This window comes from Carassius auratus, unplaced genomic scaffold, assembly GCF_003368295.1.
Source record: "Carassius auratus strain Wakin unplaced genomic scaffold, ASM336829v1 scaf_tig00045988, whole genome shotgun sequence".
Classification (NCBI taxonomy): Eukaryota; Metazoa; Chordata; class Actinopteri; order Cypriniformes; family Cyprinidae; genus Carassius; species Carassius auratus.
Window position 1 is genome coordinate 16,275 of NW_020526949.1, and position 21,427 is coordinate 37,701.

The 21,427-nt window shown below is 37.8% G+C and overlaps 1 protein-coding gene across 3 annotated transcripts in view; it reads left to right on the forward strand.

Moving 5' to 3' along the window:
- LOC113088271 (WD repeat-containing protein 37) overlaps window positions 1–20,427 on the forward strand; it is a 35,587-nt gene extending 15,160 nt beyond the window's left edge. For 2 of the 3 annotated variants that reach the window (XM_026255731.1, XM_026255730.1), the window contains 8 exons: window positions 255–326; window positions 416–460; window positions 2,162–2,238; window positions 3,180–3,414; window positions 3,537–3,678; window positions 17,789–17,923; window positions 18,358–18,472; window positions 20,101–20,426. In XM_026255731.1, coding sequence (XP_026111516.1) covers window positions 255–326; window positions 416–460; window positions 2,162–2,238; window positions 3,180–3,414; window positions 3,537–3,678; window positions 17,789–17,923; window positions 18,358–18,472; window positions 20,101–20,232 — 953 coding nt within the window. In that variant the 3' untranslated portion in view covers window positions 20,233–20,426. Of the gene's footprint in view, window positions 1–254; window positions 327–415; window positions 461–2,161; window positions 2,239–3,179; window positions 3,415–3,536; window positions 3,679–17,788; window positions 17,924–18,357; window positions 18,473–20,100 lie in introns of all 3 variants that reach the window. The other variant, XM_026255732.1, reaches the window with a different exon arrangement.
- Window positions 20,428–21,427: the final 1,000 nt, after the last annotated feature.

The following is a 21,427-nucleotide window of genomic DNA, read 5'->3' on the forward strand; positions in this document are numbered from 1 at the left end:
ACCAACCAAAACATTGTATTTAGATATGCCCTAAATTTTGACATGCACTTTGCTCAAGTTGCAAACCATACACTAATTACACCGTTACACGACTGCATTATTTTTCTAATAATTCAACGGCCCAGAGTCAAATATTCCTCAAGACATCGATCAGATGATATATTTAAAAGGATTTGTGCAGTTTTTGTACTTAAATCGCTATTGTGAGTAGGATTATTTCTTCCGCATCTCATGAATCATTCTTCTTTCTTTAGATCACTGCTCCATGCTGTGGAGCATCGAGACTGGAAAGTGCCTGCTGAAATATGCTGGTCACGCTGGATCAGGTATCAAGATTTGAGCCTGTAACTTTAGTGTTAGTTTTGTGATTGGTATCTTCAGATTTGACATGCTTTCTTGTTTTGTTTTCTTGCAGTCAACTCCATTAAGTTCCACCCAACAGAGCAGATGGCTCTGACAGGTACTGTATACAACTTTGCTGATAAGTGATAAGTTCACTACTTGTATTGCACCTACTATCCAAATGATTCTTTTAGTTTTGGTGTATCACTAGTTTTGAGAATATATTACGGATCAATTAATCATACGCCGTTTCATCAGGGACGTTGATTATGAATGCAAATAGAGTTATTAACATTAACATGTTGCTGATGCATGATAATGCCGTCCAGTGGTTATAACCTGTTATTACACATTAACCCTCTGAAGTCGATTAACGCATGCGTTTTGAGTCATTTTCTCCGGATAACCCCGAAAAAAACTTAAATTGCACTCTCAGTTTTAATTGTACAGATAAGAGCAATACATCAATCGAATCTATAAAGGGACTACTATTTGTTTGCATACAGACATAATAACAACAAAACTTTGTGCACTTATGATTGATTCAAACTGAAGCGCGCAGCTTGAATACCACACCACACAACTGAAGACAGTGAGACTGTTCTTCAAGTTTTTATTTTACTGTTTGCTTCGCGATGAGAGGAACAAGACATAATTTACCCCAAAAAGATGTGATGTGGTTGAGGATTTGAGATTTGGATTTCCTCAGAAAAAAGAATGAAGCACTTTATTCAGCAGTCTCTTTTTATTTATTTATATTCTTGTACTAGTTTTCACATAACGTATAGACATTTTACTAGTTAGACTTTTTCCAAAATATAATTCCTGTATAAATGTATAATCAAGTGAAACATTATTAAGTTTCAATAACAATATACAATACTATACCATTCAAAAGCTTGATGTAAATAATATAAATGTAACAAATAAATGTAACTGTAACAAATGCAACAAACAATGCTGTTCTTTCAATTTACCCCCCCCCCAAAAAAAAGAATAAATAAAAATATTCTCAGCTCTTTTCAACATTAATAATAATAATAATAATAATAATAATAATAATAATAATAATAATAATAATAATAATAATAAAGGTTTTTATTCTTTTTTAGAAACTCAGATTGTTAAAAGGATTTCTGAAGGATTGTGTGACTGAAGTAATGATGCAAAAAATTCAGTTTGAAAGTCAGATTTGTTCCTAATAAACCGTTTAACTGCACTCGCAAGTGAATACTAAATTATGTTGTGTGATAATTCAATATATTCTCAATAAACTACAGACATAAAATTATATAGATATATTTTGTCCTCACATTCTTTCTTGTAACTCCTCCCTCTCAGTGACACAGCTGAATGAGAGGCTCATTATGCAGCTAATTATGCGGCCCTTTGTCTTCTCAGGTGTAAATCACAATGATATTCATGATAGTTGACGCCTACTCGCACATGACTTTTACCTTTTAGAAAATTTAAATCAATATATTGTTTCCTATATTGAGTGAATAAACAAGATGATTTTCACATAATTTAGAAAGAAAAATTCTAGTCTACAAGCTCCATTTCTCAAAAGCCCCAGGAATCAATGTTCTGTATGTGTTTATTGGCTTATTCAAGTAATTTAACATTTTTAGTTAAAAATACCCTTAGACCATATAAATATATATATATTTTTTTGTTTTTTTCATAAGACTAAAAATGTATCTTTTTTTAATGTCTTTATTTGTATCTCTACCCGATCTGTCAGATGCTTTTAAATGTGATTTGATCGATGACTGTCCTTTTTTATATAATGCTCCATCTGTGTTTGTTTTGCTGACAGCGTCTGGGGACCAGACGGCACACATCTGGCGTTACATGGTACAGCTGCCGCTTCCCCAGCCCCCAGCAGACACCAGTGTGAGTGTTCACACACACACACACACACACACACTTTCATTTTTCTGTGTCCTTTTTATGTAATGAAAGCCAGTCTCTCATCCAGGTACCTTGCTTATGCAAAAAGTGAACATGAATACTGAAATCAATATAATTTATTTGCCATTTTTGTGCTCAATTTATTAGTGATGATGATTTGGATGAGTATAGATGTTTTTAGAAGTTAAGCAAATTATGTTTTCATGAAATATTAAAACAACTTTTTTTGTCTTTCAAATAGCACGGAAAGACAAAAAAAGTCATTTTAATGTTTCATGAAAACATAACTTGCTCCACTTCTGAAAACATCTATACTCCTCCGATATTAGTTCTTTAAAGTGAATATTCTGGTTTGCTTGTAAGAATGCCACATTTAGGAAGTATAATGAATGAATTTGTTCAGGAATTGCCATTATCTGTCTTTTGTCCCCTTTGTGTTCCCATTTTTGTGTCCTTAAAGCTACATGATGTAACTAAGAATGAATAAATATATAAATAATTAACACAATGTTATAAATGAGTGCAAAAATACTTTAAGCAAATACATTGTGATAAACCTATAATCCATTTGGATTCTTAAGTTTTAGTGAATCTTTCCATTTTCCTTGTAATTTTAGCTTTTAGTAATTTTGTTTTGCATTTCTTTTAGTAGTTATATATATAATTATATTTTTTTATGTCCATTGTTAATATAGTAGTATCATTTTATAGTGGTACATTCCTTTCTTCAGTTTTAATTATTTCAGTACAAGTTATACTACACTGAAATGAGAAATAGTGCTTTTTCAAAAGTTGGGTTAATGGCTGTAAACGCATATTTTGATGTTAGTTCCTATATTATTTATGAATATATTATTTCAAAGTCTGGATTAGCTTTACATACCTTCATTTCCTGACTCTTTATTTTGTCTCCTGTGATTCAGGCCTCTCTGGACGATGACGGGGACTTCTCTGATAAAGACGAGGCCGACGGCGAGGCAGAGGGCCCCAGTGAATGCCCCACCATCCGTGTGGCCACCACCACCTTGAAGAGCCACCAGGGGGTGGTGATCGCAGCTGATTGGCTGGTGGGAGGAAAGCAGGTGGTCACTGCGTCCTGGGACAGAGCTGCCAACCTCTATGATGTAGAGACCTCTGAGCTGGTGCATGCCCTCACAGGTAAACCAGCCACCACTCTTCTCCACCGCTGCACCGGATGCTTTTACAGCTTTGCCTGGCTCCTTTGCCAAGGTTTTTATGGGTATATATCTCTGTTTTACGTGTGTGTGGTGTGTTTGCAGGTCATGATCAAGAGCTGACCCACTGCTGTACTCATCCCACCCAGCGTCTGGTGGTCACCTCATCCAGGGACACCACCTTCCGGCTGTGGGACTTCAGAGATCCCTCCATCCACTCCGTCAACGTCTTCCAGGGCCACACCGAGTAAGTCACGCCATCGCGATTCGTACATGACAGACATTTCACTCTATACATAAAATCTGATACAAAATGAACACTCGCCAAGTGCCAAATTAGAGTAAAAATGAAATTAAAGTACAAAAGGTCTTCTAAAGTCAAGATCAGTTTCTCACAATGCTAGCAGCTTACTAACATTTTTCTAGGAAGCCAAAATACTTTATTATCACAAATCCAGCATGGCAAGACATTTTTGGACGCTGCATCAAGGAAGCGAGAATAGAAGACAGTTTTGTGCCTGGAAGTGTTTCAGAAAGCAACACTTTAACAGATCTAGTGGAGACAACAAAACATATTCTTAATCACATAATAATGCAAAATATGAAAATAGTTTTTCATGACTAGGGAGAAATAATTATGGCTGATAACTCGTCACTGAAATAAAGCTGAAATGCAATTAAATATTAGATAAAAAAGCTTGAATTTAAAAAACACACAAAAAAATCAAGACAAATATTTAAGAGTATACATTTTAGACATTGTTTTAGTTGATGAATGACATGCATTGAACTCTCTTATGAAATCACTTTTTGATTCTGACCAGTAGATGGCAGTGCACTGATATCAAACACAGAAACCTATTTCTCACCTCGCTTTAATTTCATCCACATACGTTTCTTCAAGCCAAGTTAAAGCGAACCCTTTGCTGCTGGCTCTGTGTGGTTTGTTTCCAGCCTTCAGTCTTGTGTTTTCCCGGAGCAGTACTCTCGCTGTACTCCGTGTGTTTTGCTGGCGTGTGAAATCAGTTGTGTGCTGGTTCGAGCAGGAACGAGGAGGCGCTGCACTCTTTGATTACCAGGGATTACACGCCGCTCATTATGTTCAAGCCCAACATGTATAATTCTGTCAGATCCCGGCGTAATGCTCTCAAATAGACAATCAGCGTAATGAGATTAGCCGCTTCCCACCGAAAGCTCCTCCGAGGAAAGTCCATTACTGTGCTTCACTCTCATTCAGACTGACACTGGCTCTCTGATATCTCCACGCGCCGATTCTCACACACTTCTGACGAACATCAAGCGCTCACATTTAGGCAATGGTGTAGGATCTTTAGGAAATTATATAATTCAACAAATGTTCCTGTGGCTCAGTGGTAGAGCTTTGCATTAGAAGTGCAAAAGGTTGTGGGTTCGATTCCCAGGGAACACACATACTGGAAAAGAAGTGTATGGCCTAAATGCACTTTAAGTCGCTTTGGATAAAAGCGACTGCTAAATGAAAATGAAACAAATTTCTAATCCATTTTAGAGGTTTTATCTGAAAGTATACATTATAAAAAACACATTTTTTTTTTTATTGCTCTTTTATAATATTTCCTCTCACTTAAAACACCAACTAAACAATCAACATTTATAAAATTGTTATTACGTAATATATAAAGAGAGATGGTTTTATTTAAATCTTAACATTTATCATAACTTTATTTATTTATTTATTTTTTAGCTCCCAGAGGTTGAGTTTTATTGGAACAAATTAATTTCTCCTGAAGATTGTTTTTCTTTTTGCAGAGAGAGAGAGAGATTGATTGATCATTGCTTCTGTGCAGAGATGCTCACAAGTCTCTGAGCTAGAGTCCAAGTCAAGTCTCAAGTCTCTGAGCTAGAGTCCAAGTCAAGTCTCAAGTCTCTGAGCTAGAGTCCAAGTCAAGTCTCAAGTCTCTGAGCTAGAGTCCAAGTCAAGTCTCAAGTCTCTTTATTATATTAAGTCTCTGGTTATAATAAATGTTCCATCACGTACAGCGACCCATCCAAGCTGCTTAGAACACTGCATAGCTATATATAAGGAATTCAAAGCATGTAATATGTTATTATGACAACTCTATTTATTAGCATACAATATCAACTTTGATTTTGGTATAAAATCAGTGTAAACAGGCTATTGCAACATGACAAAAACACCAAGAATGCTTTACTTTTAAGTTAATATCTGTATTTTGCATTTATGGATTCAGTAATGGCCTTCTGTCTGTCCTGGCTGTATAGCTGCACACCTCTTGTCTGGCTTAAGAATGAACAAAGCTACGCTGACTTATGTTATTCATACAATACCTACTCACAAATAAACATCAAAAACAAAGCCGGCTGCAATGAATTTCTGTGCAAAACAGCTTTTACTACAAACACTTCAACACAAGAACATTGTTATCACACAAGAACATTTTGATAGAGAACCAAAAATATTTAAAGTAGATAAAATTAGAATAAATAAAATGGAAATGTCTACATACTATTACTACTGTAAACTTTGCAAATAGGACATCAGCCCCTTCAAGTCAATGAACAATAACAAAGTGGGCTGCAATGAATATCTGTGCAAAACGTCATGGCTCGGCTCCTACCCAATGACAGAGGCACGCAGGTTTTTTTCCACTGGAGTACTCACGTGAAGGATGCGTGCACAACTAATAACTAATATCATCACGCTATAAAGGGTTGGCCTGCGCTGGGTGCGCCCCTCCCCCTATAACTGTTCTGTCTCGCGGAGGAGCTCATTTGTGTGCATCTGTGTGAAACACGCGCTCTGAAACACGCATAGGAAAAAAGAGCGCAGAAAGAACGGCTCCCCTCCAGCCGTGACTCGGCTCCCATCGTTCATGTTTATGAGCCGTTCAAAAGAATCGGTTCGTTCGCGAACGTCACAACTCTAACATCGAGCTCATCTGACGTTTACTAAAAATTAACATTGTTCACGAGTCCCGGAGCTCGAGTCCGAGTCGAGTCTGAAGTCTTTCGAGGACGAGTCTCAAGTCGAGTCTGAAGTCACTGTTTGTGTGACTTAAGTCGCACTCGAGTCCGAGTCTCAAACTCGAGTCCCCATCTCTGCTTCTGTGTTAGGCTATTTTTCGTGTTTCAGTATTATGGTTTTTTGTTTGGTCTCAGACAGACTTTTTTTTTTTTTTTCTTAAAAATAAGTAAATCCATAAAAATATGTATTTTTATGAATACAATTTAAAACAACTGAAATGATCTAAACAAAAACTATTGCAGTATTTACAGTGTGAAAGTGATTAAAACAATTAAAAAAGTTACTTGAAATGACAGAAATTAAATTAAACTCTTTTTACTTGATATTGGTTGCTCATTTTAATTTGTTTTACCTTGTTGTACTAAAATAACTAATATATATATACATATATATATATATATACATATATATATATATACATATATATATATATATATATATATATATATATATATATATATATATATATATATATATATATATATATATATATTAGATGCACACATTCAGATTTTTTTCAACTGAAATTCTTTGACTTCTTGTTACTGTTTTGGTTGCATGCGTGATATGATAATAATACAGTGCAAATAAAATTGTTGTTACCTGACAATTAAACGCCAAAAAATCAAAAAAAAACCTTTTTCGTAGACTTGTATATGTGAAGTATTGTGTATGTGAGTGTTATGAGGTGCAGAGTTGATGAGACGAATCTAATTGTGTTGAATTGACTTGACACTGAGCCCTGAGCAACACTCAACACACACACACACACACACACACCTGTTTAGCAGATCTTCTCACTGGAGTGGCAAAGTGTAGAAACTGCTGGGAAAGTTACTTTAGGAAAATATTGAGCTTTAGTAGCACTCTATCATTCCAAAATTTGGTACTTCAGAAATGAATTATGCCTCAAATTGTGCGGCTTTTTGAGGAAAAATGTGCAGTTATTTTTTAAAGTGATCAGGTTTGCAACTTTTGCCTGGCAAGTGATGAAATGAAAGGCAATCTAGGGCCTTGTGATTTTACTGTATAATGCAAAATATTTTGGCAAAATTGGGATCTTATTGAGACTGTTCTTTAAATATAAAGTCTGCATGTCTCTCTATGAATGGACAGCACAGTCTTGTCTTTGTGTGGTTTAATTTAGTGAAATTATTACAGAAATCTATTATATATTGTAATGTACTTCTCTGAGTTTGAATGATATTACAGATTAATATATAAGGATATCCAACTTTATTTTATTTCAACAATAAATATATGTTGTATATGCAGCACTTTTTTTTTTTTTTTTTTTTTTAACAAATTAAAGGAATTGTTTGATTTGCATTTCAAAAACCGCCATAAAACTGTAAACATAAATTCCAGAAACATGAAAACAGGCAACAGAAAAAAAAAAAAACCTTCATAAGGCCTTGTTAATGTTAACATTTTAATAAATTGCACAAATTTCACTCTGACGTGACTAAATGTAACAAATAATCTCAAAGAAACACTATGCTACTCATTGAGGAACAGTAGAACGTACTCCAATAATATTTATTCACAACTATGAGAAAATGATTTTGTGCAGTTATACAGAAAGTATGTAGTTAATAAAAGTACAGTTTATCTGAAATGAAAATTGTCAACACTCAGCCTCATGTTATTACAAACCCATCAGGCGTACAATAATATAAATGATTACATTGTTAAAGTTTATGAATTCAATTGATCAGACATTTTCCCCTATTATTAAAATGTATTTATAACAGAATCCAGAAAAAAAGTAAATTGAATTAGAATTTTTTTTATATATATATAATTGTATCTGGGAAAATATAAAACTGATTTCATAGTTCACCCTCAATATCCAACTATAATCCCAGAATATCTCACTTCAGGAAGCAATCTGAACACCTTAGCCTCCAGTTAACAACCATGTACGGTGCAGCTGAGTTCTGCACGCACAAACAACATTCTCTTCAGACTATGCAACACCTGACATGGAAAGTTTTTATTTTTATATGCACTTAATAAGGCTTAATGAGGCTTATATGCACTTTTATAAGGCTTAATGAGTGAGAAGTTGGACAGGAAATAGCAGCTTGAGTATATCTGCATGCAGATGTGTGTGTGTGGGTAATGAGTGGTGTACAGTGTGGTGTGTGTGTGTGTGTGTGTGTGTGGGTTGACTGAGTCACACATGAGAGACAGAGAGAGGGTGTTGTGCTGTCAGTGGGAGTGAATGCTCTGCTGCTCTGGGACTGTAAGATGAATGAGCTCCGCAGCGCTCCTGGCAGGAGCTGAGGACCTCCTAAAGACCAGACACACACGCTTACACACCTTCACACAGGCCGGCTTTTTTATTCATTCATGCTGAGCGTGTCTGTGTGTCCATGCATAGAGGAGTCATGCTAGACTACCCCTCTCTGTCACACACACAAACACTTCCTACACCTCAGATTTCCTGTTCACCTCACTTTCCTTAAGTTCCTCCACATGAATTCACACACATATATGCAAATGTACACCCATTAAGTCCAAAATCCATCTCCACACAGCATTAAATAAGCCTTAAAAAAAAAAAAATTGACAATGCAACTCTAAAATACAACTTTTTGTGTTTTTTAATTAAATATTTAGTTGTTTCTCAAAAGTGTGTTGATGAACCATATTTTCTTTGAAGAATGTCCCTGAAAATGTTAGTACACCCTATGAAACATTTGCTCCATTTTCAACATATCTAGGCATTTTGATAAAACTGGAAACTTGATGCGATAGTATTTTTGGGTCAGTGTGATAAAATGTAACACATAACAAGGGAAATTTGATGTAACCTTTTTGCTTCATTAACATTTTCTAGACAAGAAATTAGCATTTCTATTTAAAAATGCAATTCGTTAAAGAATGCTGTTTTTTGTTTATTACTGGAATACAGTGAAAACTGATGTAGGATTTACACTGAAACAATTTACACGCAGAAATCAATACATTTCCCAAATAATCACAGAGAAACAGAAAGTAAAACATTGACTTAATTTTTGTTAACTGGACATACTTCAGAAATTTTTTATTTATTATACTTTTTTTCACAGTGTGTTTGACCAAAAATGAAAATTCTGTCATCTTTTAGTGATCCTCATGTCCTTCCAACACCATGAGACTTTAATTCATGTTTTAAACACGAATGAAGTTATTAAAACGCGAGTGATTTCTGTCTGTCCGCTCAAGTTGATGCACCCAAAACATTGACTGTACAAAAAGTGCATGAATCTTAGTTTTCTAAAGATGCATGATTACTTTTTTATATGATGGAGACATTTAATTTAGGCTTTTATTAAACATTGATCAAAGTACAAACATAGATCACATTAAATATGGTAAACCGAAATAATTTCAAAGTACATTGCTTGCATAATGTGCAAAAACAAACCTTGCATGTCATGTTTATATTTGAATAAAATAACTCACTGATTACTTGATTAATGTCTTTATTAACTTTTTGAAGCGTCAGAGTTTTGGGTGAAAGGAATGTGTGGAGGGACTGAAATTGTCAGATTTCATTAAAATGTCTTAATTTGTGTTTTTAAGTGAACGCACCCTTCAGTAAATTTCTAATCCACTATCAGCATGTTTTGTTATGGTGCATAAATACCTATAGTTTTCATGGGGTGTACATACTTTTTCCACAGCACTGTAGCTGGATTTAGACAACCGATACCAGTGGTATCCATCTGAATGGTCTTTTGTGGACAGTCCTTACAGATGTTTTACTCTTAGAATATGTAAGAACAGGATTTATGTCTGTTTTATGCAGACTGAGGCTCTTAAACGGCTGTACAGTTTCTAGTAATGAGTGTAGTTTAGCTCAGTACATTTGACATATGCCTGTCTCACTTCACTAACCCAGAGCATTGGGACACACCATGAGCACAACATTACGACATATGGACTCTTAGATGAAACATTCAAGCCTTGGCCCACTGTTTTTCTGCTTCTAGCAGCACAAGTATTGAAAACTTTAAAGAGTAGCACTTTTAGAGCCAGCTAGTGAATGCTGGTGCTTATGGACACTGGAGTGTGACCAGAGATGTAAAGTGTCGTACAACTGAATATATCTAGATATGCACATGAAATCTATTCCATCTTGTTTTGAATTGCATGATGATAATACCCATGTCATACAAATATTGTGATTATTGGCTAAACTGGATCAACCAGGTCAATGAAAAACCTGGTTTTGTATTTGGGACCAAAAGAGAACTTGACTCGGACTTCGCCTTTTGATTTGATACTTGACTTGAATGGAAAAATGTATTTAAGTGTGAATTTGTTCATGCTGGCACTCAAAAGGGCCTGGAATGACTCCTCCTAAACATCTAATGATGGTGCTGATGCTAATGAGTGTTGCAGTACAAATGAAACATGACAGGAGCGTTGCTGTGCACAAGAGCCCGTGGTGTTCGCTGCCTCGGTCCTCTTTGATCTGCAGGGCATTTCCTGTCAGAGCTTTCATCTGTCTGTCAGGATGCTTAGGAGAATATCGCCAGTGTGCTCGATTTCACACAGACAGAGGGAGACGCACCTGCTGTCTTGGGGAATGTGTCAAAATGGGTTTCTCACTGAAGAAATATCACAGCTGGTGTCTCCTTTGAGACATCATGCAAATTCTACATGACAAGCCCACCTATTCCTGTTACTCAGACTCAGTCTGGCAGTTAAAGATTCAGGCTGGAGGCCAAAAGGCTAGTACAGACTTATTTATGAACCTGTGATCAAGACAGAACTTCTAATTGTTTAATCTTAAAGAAATAGTTCAGTTTACTCTTATGTCTTTCCAAACCCATGTGACTTTCTTCTGTTGAACGCAACTAAATCTTATACTCACCTAAAGGATTATTAGGAACACCTGTTCAATTTCTCATTAATGCAATTATCTAATCAATCTCCTGAACTCCAAACTGAATGTCAGAATGGGAAAGAAAGGTGATTTAAGCAATTTTGAGCGTGGCATGGTTGTTGGTGCCAGACGGGCCGGTCTGAGTATTTCACAATCTGCTCAGTTACTGGGATTTTCACGCACAACCATTTCTAGGGTTTACAAAGAACGGTGTGAAAAGGGAAAAACATCATTCCTGTGGGTGAAAATGCCTTGTTGATGCTAGAGGTCAGAGGAGAATGGGCCGACTGATTCAAGCTGATAGAAGAGCAACTTTGACTGAAATAACCACTCGTTACAACCGGGGTATGCAGCAAAGCATTTGTGAAGCCACAACACACACAACCTTGAAGCAGATGGGCTACAACAGCAGAAGACCCCACCGGGTACCACTCATCTCCACTACAAATATCAAAAAGAGGCTACGATTTGCACAAGTTCACCCAAATTGGACAGTTGAAGACTGGAAGAATGTTGCCTGGTCTGATGAGTCTCTGGTGATTTCTGTTGAGACATTCAGATGGTAGAGTCAGAATTTGGCGTAAACAGAATGAGAACATGGATCCATCATGCCTTGTTACCACTGGTTGTGGAGATGTAATGGGGTGGGGGATGTTTTCTTGGCACACTTTAGGCCCCTTAGTGCCAATTGGGCATCGTTTAAATGCCATGGCCTACCTGAGTATTGTTTCTGACCATGTCCATCCCTTTATGACCACCATGTACCCATCCTCTGATGGCTTCTTCCAGCAGGATAATGCATCATGTCACAAAGCTCGAATCATTTCAAATTGGTTTCTTGAACATGACATCACTGTACTAAAATGGCCCCCACAGTCACCAGATCTCAACCCAATAGAGCATCTTTGGGATGTGGTGGAACGGGAGCTTCGTGCCCTGGATGTGCATCCCACAAATCTCCATCAACTGCAAGATGCAATCCTATCAATATGGGCCAACACTTCTAAAGAATGCTTTCAGCACCTTGTTGAATCAATGCCACGTAGAATTAAGGAAGTTCTGAAGGCAAAAGAAGCTCAAACACAGTATTAGTATGGTGTTCCTGATAATACTTTAGGTGAGTGTATATTGTCACATGTGTTTGTTATCATTCAATGCATGGAAATGGAAATTTACACCTAATTCCAGTGGGAGTTGTGTGTCTCATACCAGAGTTATATTAAATATATTTTCTTATGTGAAGGCACAAATAAGACTTAAGAGCATTGAATGGGATTTGGTCATATGACTTCAGAAACTTGGCGTTGACAGTAGCTTCTTCTTTTGTGTCCATGGAAGAAAGAAATTCATGCCAGTTTGGGTTTGGACACTACTGTGGATACATAATAAATTCAGTTTTAAATGTATGTCACGTAATTATAATTCACAGCTATGAATTTCATACACCTCAAACCATCTTGAAGACATTCCCCATCATCAGCAAGAGCTTTAACCACATGCAAGTACTTTAGCCATTGTTTTATAAAGCTCATACTCCAGCATTGCATCACTATTAAATGCACATGCAGCTCTTCCTCTAATGAGTCTTGACCTTGCTTGTCAGTGGTCCCAGGAGGAACGGAACATTCCCAAAATATCATTTGAGTTGTAATAGGATTTTAATCAAGCTTTTAATCTATTATCGGCCCCACCACTGCCCCCACCCTTGCTTTCCGGTGGCAACCCACAATGTCAGAAAGTGTTTCCACGCTTCACTTTGGATGTGAACTGTGCCGGAGCGAGCCAAGTAAAGCTGTTAAATACAGCCAAACCCAACTCCAAATCTTTAATGCAGCAGAATTTAGCCCCTAATTAAAGCTTAATATCATGTCAATTCAAATTAGCATGGCTAGAGGCAAGCCGAGCACCACTTCAGTTTTTTTTTTTCTTTTTTTTCTCCATTTTTCTCTCCCTCACTCTTCGGGAAAAGGGAATACAAAGAAGAGAGAAATGTCAGCAGGGAATGATGTGATAGATTAGAAATATTAAGGTCCATTAAATGGAAGTGTGTGTGCTGAGTGGAGCAGTTAAATGTGCGCTGTGACCCTGAGGGTTGCTGACATTCCTGCTGTTCACCCAGACTGTCTCAAATCACACACACACTCTCTCCGCCTCATTTTGCCTCAGCTGTTGGTGTTCTCATGCCCTGTACAGGAGCAGAGGGTGGTCCTTCCAACCAGGGAAAGATGAGTTTAATTTCACAATGATATAATTTGTTGGGAAGATTCAATTCCTGTAGCAACTCAAGCTTCAACACAGAAGTCCCAAGTTTTGTTGTTTCACATCATTATAAAATCTGGTCCACAATGCAGCTTATTCTGGCCAAGAATTGGCCACTTAAAGTGATTGCAAGCTAGGATTTGTGCTCTGAGATTTCTGCATGCCATTGACTTTTTAAATAGGATAAGCATCATCATGCTTCCAAAAGTTTAGCCCCCAGTTTCACAGACAAGACTTAAGACTAAAAGACATGTTTGAGCTATTTTACCTGAAAGAAACATGCACTGACATATTTTTAAACATGTGATATGTAGTCCTAATTGAACTATGCCTTAATACTGGCTTAATCTAAGCCATGTCTGTGAAAGCAGGCCTAGATATTTTAAATTCTGTTTTAAACATACTCTGACAAAGGAAACTTGACCAGTGAGAATTTCAGACAATCTTTTTTTCATACGGACTCACTTCTTTTCATGCCCTCAAGTCTGATTCCTTAGATAGACAACTTTGACTTTGGAGTCGCTAGGCTTTCTGGTACTCTTTAAGTTCTACCTTTCCTAACATCCCTGCTTCAGTCGATGTCAAAGCTTTTGACAGATGGCAATTTGAAGTAAATTAGATAAAATAAAATAGTAGACCGTAATTGTTTACAATTCAACAGAGTTGATCAGAATTGAACTTGCTAATACAGGTGCATCTCAATAAATTATAATGTTGTGGAAAAGTTCATTTCAGTAATTCAACTCAAATTTTGAAACTTGTGTGTTAAAGGGGGGGTGAAATGCTCGTTTTCACTCAATATCATGTTAATCTTGAGTACCTATAGAGTAGTACTGCATCCTTCATAACTCCAAAAAGTATTTAGTTTTATTATATTCATAAGAGAGAGATAGTCTGTACCGATTTTTCCCGGAAAAACACGAGCGCCTGGAGGCGTGACGTGTGGGCGGAGCTAAAGAATCACGAGCGCCAGTTGCTTTGAGAGCGTTTGGAAGCTGTGACAGCTGTGAAGGCTGAAACTGAACGAGAGCAGCAGCAGCAACGACTCGCTCCGAGCGGGGCTCGAACCCGGGTCTCCGATGGGAGGGGACGCACTAACAAGGAGGCAGAGATATTTGAAGCAGTTTTACTCACCGCCTGTGGTTCCAACACACGATCGTGACCCTTTTTCGTTGGGATTGCATCATCCTTAAGAAATAAACGATACGCAAATCCGTCGTCAAACTGGGCCTTGTTTGTAAAACAAGCATTTTAGAAATGCAGGGAACAAACACAAACACTTGCACAACTCCGTTGATGCTCTGTAAAAATAAACTCCATCCACTGGTCCCTTAATGCTGTTTTTTCTTTGGTAATCTGTGCAGGGTTGTCTTGCCCTGGCAACCAAAAACACACTCCTTTTGTAACATTTCGCGACGCTCTCGCTCTGATCAGTGATTGTCTGTGCACAGCCTTTCTCTGCTCTGCTATACGGGAGCGCGCGCTCTTCCGGCAAACGTGCCCTCAAGACCCATATAAGGAAATTCCGCTCCATCTAACGTCACACAGCGCCATACTCGAAAAAGACTTTCCGAAACTTGTAACAAACCGGAAGGAGTATTTTTGGAACAGAAATACTCCTTCAAACATACAACTTAATTTTTGAAACTTTGTCCATGTTTAGGATGGGAATCCAACTCTTTAACAGTGTAAAAAAACTCAGTATGCATGAAATAGCATTTCACCCCCCCTTTAAATTAATTCAATGCACACAGACTGATGTAGTTTAAGTCTTTGGTTCTTTTAATTATAATGATTTTGGCCAACATTTAACAAAAACCCACCAATTCACTATCTTAACAAATTAGAATATGGTGACATGCAAACAGCTAATCAAATCAACACCTGCAAATGTTTCCTGAGCCTTCAAAATGGTCTCTCAGTTCAGTTCACTAGGCTACACAATCATGGGGAAGACTGCTGATCGGACAGTTGTCCAGAAGACAATCATTGACACCCTTCACAAGGAGGGTAAGCCACAAACATTCATTGCCAAAGAAGCTGGCTGTTCCCAGAGTGCTTTATCCAAGTATGTTAACAGAAAGTTGAGTGTAAGGAAAAAGATGCAATTAAAAGAACCAAAGACTTAAAGTTTCATAATTTGAGTTGAATTACTGAAATAAATGAAATTTACCACGACATTCTAATTTATTGAGATACACTAGTATGCAGCGATAGAATCCGTAAGCACAAAAAAAGTTTCACATACACACAACAACATTTTCAAAACGATTCACATTTATACATATCCGTGACAATGGCCAAAAACACTGTATTATGTATGCCAGGCCAGTAGTTGGCACTGTTAGTAAACAGAACTTTAATCCACACTTTTATCAAGAAGCATTAGCTAACTCTTGAGAAGCAACAGCAGTACCATGTACTCCTCCATTGTTGTGTATGTTTGTTCACGCTTGCCTTTAATATCACATACTGCACATGTCTACATGCATAACACGTACTATGTACACGCATGATGTCACCATTTTCAAAGATTTCATTATTGGGTGATTACACAGCAACTATAACGGTGGCATTTTTGAAAACTTGCAATTTGAAACCCATTTTCAAAAATAATTTTTTTTAGTCCCCAAAACGCAGCTGTCATGTAAACATACAGGCAAAACACATACAAAGTTTCCAGTTTCTGGGTAAAAACGTTGTGTAAACGGCCCCTGAAGCCCCCTGAAACAGCCCCAAACCTGTCCACCTTGAAATCCTAAAGTTGTGTAGAAGCAAAGCAGTCAGATTGGAACCGCTAAGTTCTGCCAGAGCATGCCATTTTTAGGCACTATACATCAGGCAGTAAACATGCCAGCTTAAACTGAGACTGCCCAACAATGTTCAGCAGGCCCACATTGCCGCTGTAGACCGCAACAGACGCCACAACACACTGAAACTCGACAAAATGTGTCTGTTGCCATTTGTTGCCTTCTGTTGGTGCAGTGTGAATCGGCTTTTAGGAGTGACACTGATGATCATGAGTCACGCATAAATATTTGTTGGTGATAAAACAGAAGCTACTAATGAGAATGCAGACATTGGAATTCACATGATCTGCATCCTGTTGTGTTGGGTACTGCAAAGAATAAGGATACATTAACATTGTCAGCTTTTGGGATTGACAACCGCATTTACTTAAAAGGTGTGAGTCTCGAAATGTTCACACAGCAACTTAAACGTCTCGAATATTGTCTGGATGAACAAGCCCTGTTTTCCTTACCAATAACCATTGCGACAGTGACCAAACTAATATCAAAGATGGCGACGTCCACAAAACTTAGTCTAATCAGTTCGTGACATGACAAGAATCCAATCGAGCCGCAAGTTCATCTGTCAAATGTTCATTAACCAACAGCAGCTTTATATTTGGGTGGAGAGTGGAGCATTCAAGTCGCGCACAGAACACAAAACTGACAGGAGCGGCTCCGGTGGAAAACTGACGGGATCTGAAACTTTCAGATGACACACAGCTCATTTCTCCGTCACTGTTCTAAAAATTCATGGCTGTGAGTTTGGTTACAGAATGCGATCACCACACCCGTAAATAACCGTTCTGTGTGTGAACGTAACCGTATTAAGGGCTCAAATACAGGACTGACAACCTTATTCTACTACTGTGTGAACGTGGCCTAAGAGTGTGGAGAAAAGCAAATCACCCTGAGCACTCTCTAGCTTCTCTGTAGGGGTAATATTTCATGCCAGTAAAAGAGATAATCTTCCTTTCAAAGAATACTTGAGTGCTGAGCTGGTTACTTTTAGGGGATGTGGCAATTTGCTGATGCATTTCGTTCAAAGTCCCACGTCACACTTAATTCAGGCACAAAGCCTGCTGGAGAGTTCCGGAGTTAAGAGTCTCGCTCAAGAACACAATTATTATGCAGCAAGTTTGTCATCTCGGTCATACAACGTCCCACTACCAGGTTTCAGCAGCGACTCACGATCAGGATTAAATTGGTGTCCTTCACATTAGCAGCCACGATCCTTGACCTTCTGCAACTTCTGTTTGATACAGAACAATCTTACGTGCACTTCATGAAAACCATGCACATTTGTTCAGGATGACAGTTTTTGCATCAAGGTGCATTGAAGCATGTTTGATGTGTGTGAGTGTGAGAGAGGTTTTGTTGACGAGCTGTTTGTTTCTTTCAGCACGGTGACGTCTGCCGTGTTCACCGTTGGGGACAATGTGGTGTCGGGAAGTGACGATCGCACTGTCAAGGTGTGGGACTTGAAGAACATGAGATCTCCGATTGCTACCATCCGCACCGACTCAGCCGTTAATAGGTAAGAGCAGCAGGTTGGTGAGGTGTAAGACCGCTTCCCGAGACTGTTGTTTCTGAACAAGCAGAGACAGCGCTGTGCCGGTTTTAGAAAGTTCTGGCAAATTGGGAAACTTTATTCCTCAATAACAAGATATTCTGAAAGAACTAAGGGAAGTCAGGCTTCGGGGCCAGGAATAGTATGGAAGATTTGGATAATATTTTCTTTTGACTGTCTACATTTAGTAAATGGTATCTACGGTAGCTGTGTTTACACTATTTGCATTAAATGGCTTACAGATATTGTAGCGTCTTGTTTCCAGTGCAATACATGCTATGTGTTATTTGTAAAATGTCTAAACGAGGGGAACGAAAATAACCTTTGTCAACAAAGATGTCTGGCATAGATGCTGTCTTATTTTTTAATAATTTAGTTTTCTTGATTGTTCTAATCTGAAGGATAAGTGTCTCGGCGAACCAAAGAATCATCGCTCTGCCACATGACAACAGACAGGTCAGGCTGTTCGACATGAGCGGGGTCCGTCTGGCCCGTCTCCCTCGGAGCAACAGACAGGTGCGTTTCATTATTACCTTTTTGCTCCATGTTTGTCAAGTTGACTAACACATTTTTTTTTCCCTTATGGTCACAAAGGCTGCATTTATTTGATTTAAAATACAATATAACAATACTTTCAATAATAATAGTAATTACCGTATTTTCCGGACTATAAGTCACACTTTTTTTCATAGTTTGGCTGGACCTGCGACTTATAGTCAGGTGCGACTTATTTATCAAAATTAATTTGGCATGAACCAAGAGAAAACATTACCATCTACAGCCCCGAGAGGGCGCTCTGTGCTGCTCAGTTCTCTTGTAGTCTACACTGAAAACATAGAGCGCCCTCTCTTGGCTGGAGATGGTAATGTTTTCTCTTGGTTTTAAATAAATGCGATTTATAGTCCAGTGCGACTTGTATATGTTTTTTTCCTCATCATGACGTATTTTGAGGCTGATGCGACTTATACTCAGGTGCGATTTATAGTCCGAAAAATACGGTATAATATAAAATAACTTTTTTCTACTGTAATGCATTTAAAATCTGAAAATACTAATCTTAAAATTTTGAATGGTAATGTATTATCAGATTTAGGAATATGTTTTCTTATTTACAGCTACATTTTTAGCAAATATTCTGGTAAACTTTTACAATAAGATTTATTAGTTAACATTAGTTTACTACATTATTTAACATGAACTTAGAATTAATAAATGCTGAAGAAGTATTGTTTATCTTATTTAAAGTTAATTTCAATATTTACTAATGCATTACTAATCTCAAAAGTTGTGCTTGTTAAAGGGATAGTTCACCCAAAAATCTAAATTATGTCATTAATAACTCACCCTCATGTCGTTCCAAACCAGTAAAACCTCCGTTTATCTTTGGAACACAGTTTAAGATATTTTAGATTTAGTCCGAGAGCTCTCAGTCCCTCCATTGAAACTGTGTGTACGGTCTACTGTCCATGTCCAGAAAGGTAAGAAAAACATCATCAAAGTAGTCCATGTGACATCAGAGGGTCAGTTAGAATATTTTGAAGCATCGAAAATACATTTTGGTCCAAAAATAGCAAAAACGACGACTTTATTCATTTTTGTCTTCTCTTCCATGTCGTGTTCGCGAACGAATCATTCGATGTAACCGGATCTTTTTGAACCAGTCACCAAATCGAAATGAATCGTTTGAAACGGTTTACATCTCCAATACGCATTAATCCACAAATGACTAAACTTTTTTAATATTGCTGACACTCGAATGATTCGTTCGCGAACCGAATATGACAAACTGCTTTGTTTTGAACTCTCTCACAACAGACACGGTCTGTTGCTGTTGCTCATTGTTTTTTCATGTTAGTTAATACATTAACTAATGGAACCTTACTATAAAGTGTTACCGATATTTTATTATAGTTGCATTTTATTTTCAAATTGAAAGTGAACTATTTCAATACATATTTATATGAATACATTTGTATACTTTAAACAGTGTCAGTTATAAATGCACATTTAAATATACATACATTTATAAACAATTTAAACCAATAAGCATCACTAAGTGTTGAGCCACATCCCTTTAACTATTGCATTAGCGTGTTTTGTATCTTTTTGTGTGTCCTGACCACCATGTTGCATTTGACACGCAGGGCCATCGGCGGATGGTGTGCTGCTCTGCCTGGAACGAGGAGAACCAAGCTTGTAATCTGTTCACCTGCGGCTTCGACCGTCAGGCCATCGGCTGGAACATCAACATCCCGGCCCTGCTGCAGGAGAAGTGACACGCTCGCCGTTCAGTTTCACACATACAAGCTTAACACGTTCGTCAGTGCCACACCTGCAGTAGATTTTAAAAGAACACATTCACGTTGCATGTGGCCCGACTCAGTTTTTCATCCCAGTTTGGCGTCTGTGGTCTCTGACTCGTGGTCACCATCACCATCGTATGTGGAAAAAAACTCAATTTCATGGATATTTTTACATATCTAGCCCTGCGCTGTCTGCTTTGAGGTCATATAGTGTTGTGAACTTCCTCCCAGTCTTGTTACCGAGACCCGTCAATCCTGCGAGGCTGGGACATTGCTGAAACGTTCATTCCTGGCCCACCGCTGTTACATTCAATTCAATTTCACTTCAGTGCTATTTTTGTTGTGCAATGTACTTTGTAAAGATATCTTTTATTTTACAGTTGCATTTTAGAGTTCTTTATTGTTTAGTTTTTTTGTATAGAGTTCTGCTTTGCTCTTTATAGAGATGAGATGTGCAGAAGAAACGTCGAGCACTCTGCCTTTGTGAATGGAAATCAAGCAATCACATTTACAGATCCGCACCTCCGCGATGTTCTGATGGGAGCCGCCGTTCCAGAAGCCTGTCAGTATTACCGCAGACCATTTGCATGAAAAACCCGTGAAACCCGTGAAAATACGTGAAGCGGAAATGCTGTATAATTGCGGTGTAATCTTGTTCACTCTATTGAAAACCAACTTTGTAAGTATTTGAATGTTTACGAAGCCCTACATTTGATGTTCACTTCACATTTCAAGGGCTTTCAAGTCGTGTAGAAGTAAATATTGAATCAGCGCGTCTGAATTCAGAACAAGTTCACTGCTGTAGTTTTATATTTGACGTTTCCGATGTTGTGCTGTCCGTCAGTCATCATCGGACCAAATATCAATGCCTTGCCTCAGTGTGATCTGCTGACACTTGAAAGGCTTTCTGATGTACTTCGTGAACCACTGTGCTAGCTGTATCTACAGAAACAGGACATTCATTATTTAAATGGAAGCTCTTCCATCAGTGTGTTACAGTTTGGTATCGTTACACCAGAACTACACTGGGACTGTGCTGGGAGTCCGGAGGAGAGTGTCTGTTAACTCTGTTAGGTCTAACAAAAAGATGTTTATGATGCAGTGTATATTTGCGACGCCATGTTTAATGGACTGTATTTTGACTTGAGATGAATGTACGCAGTGAAGC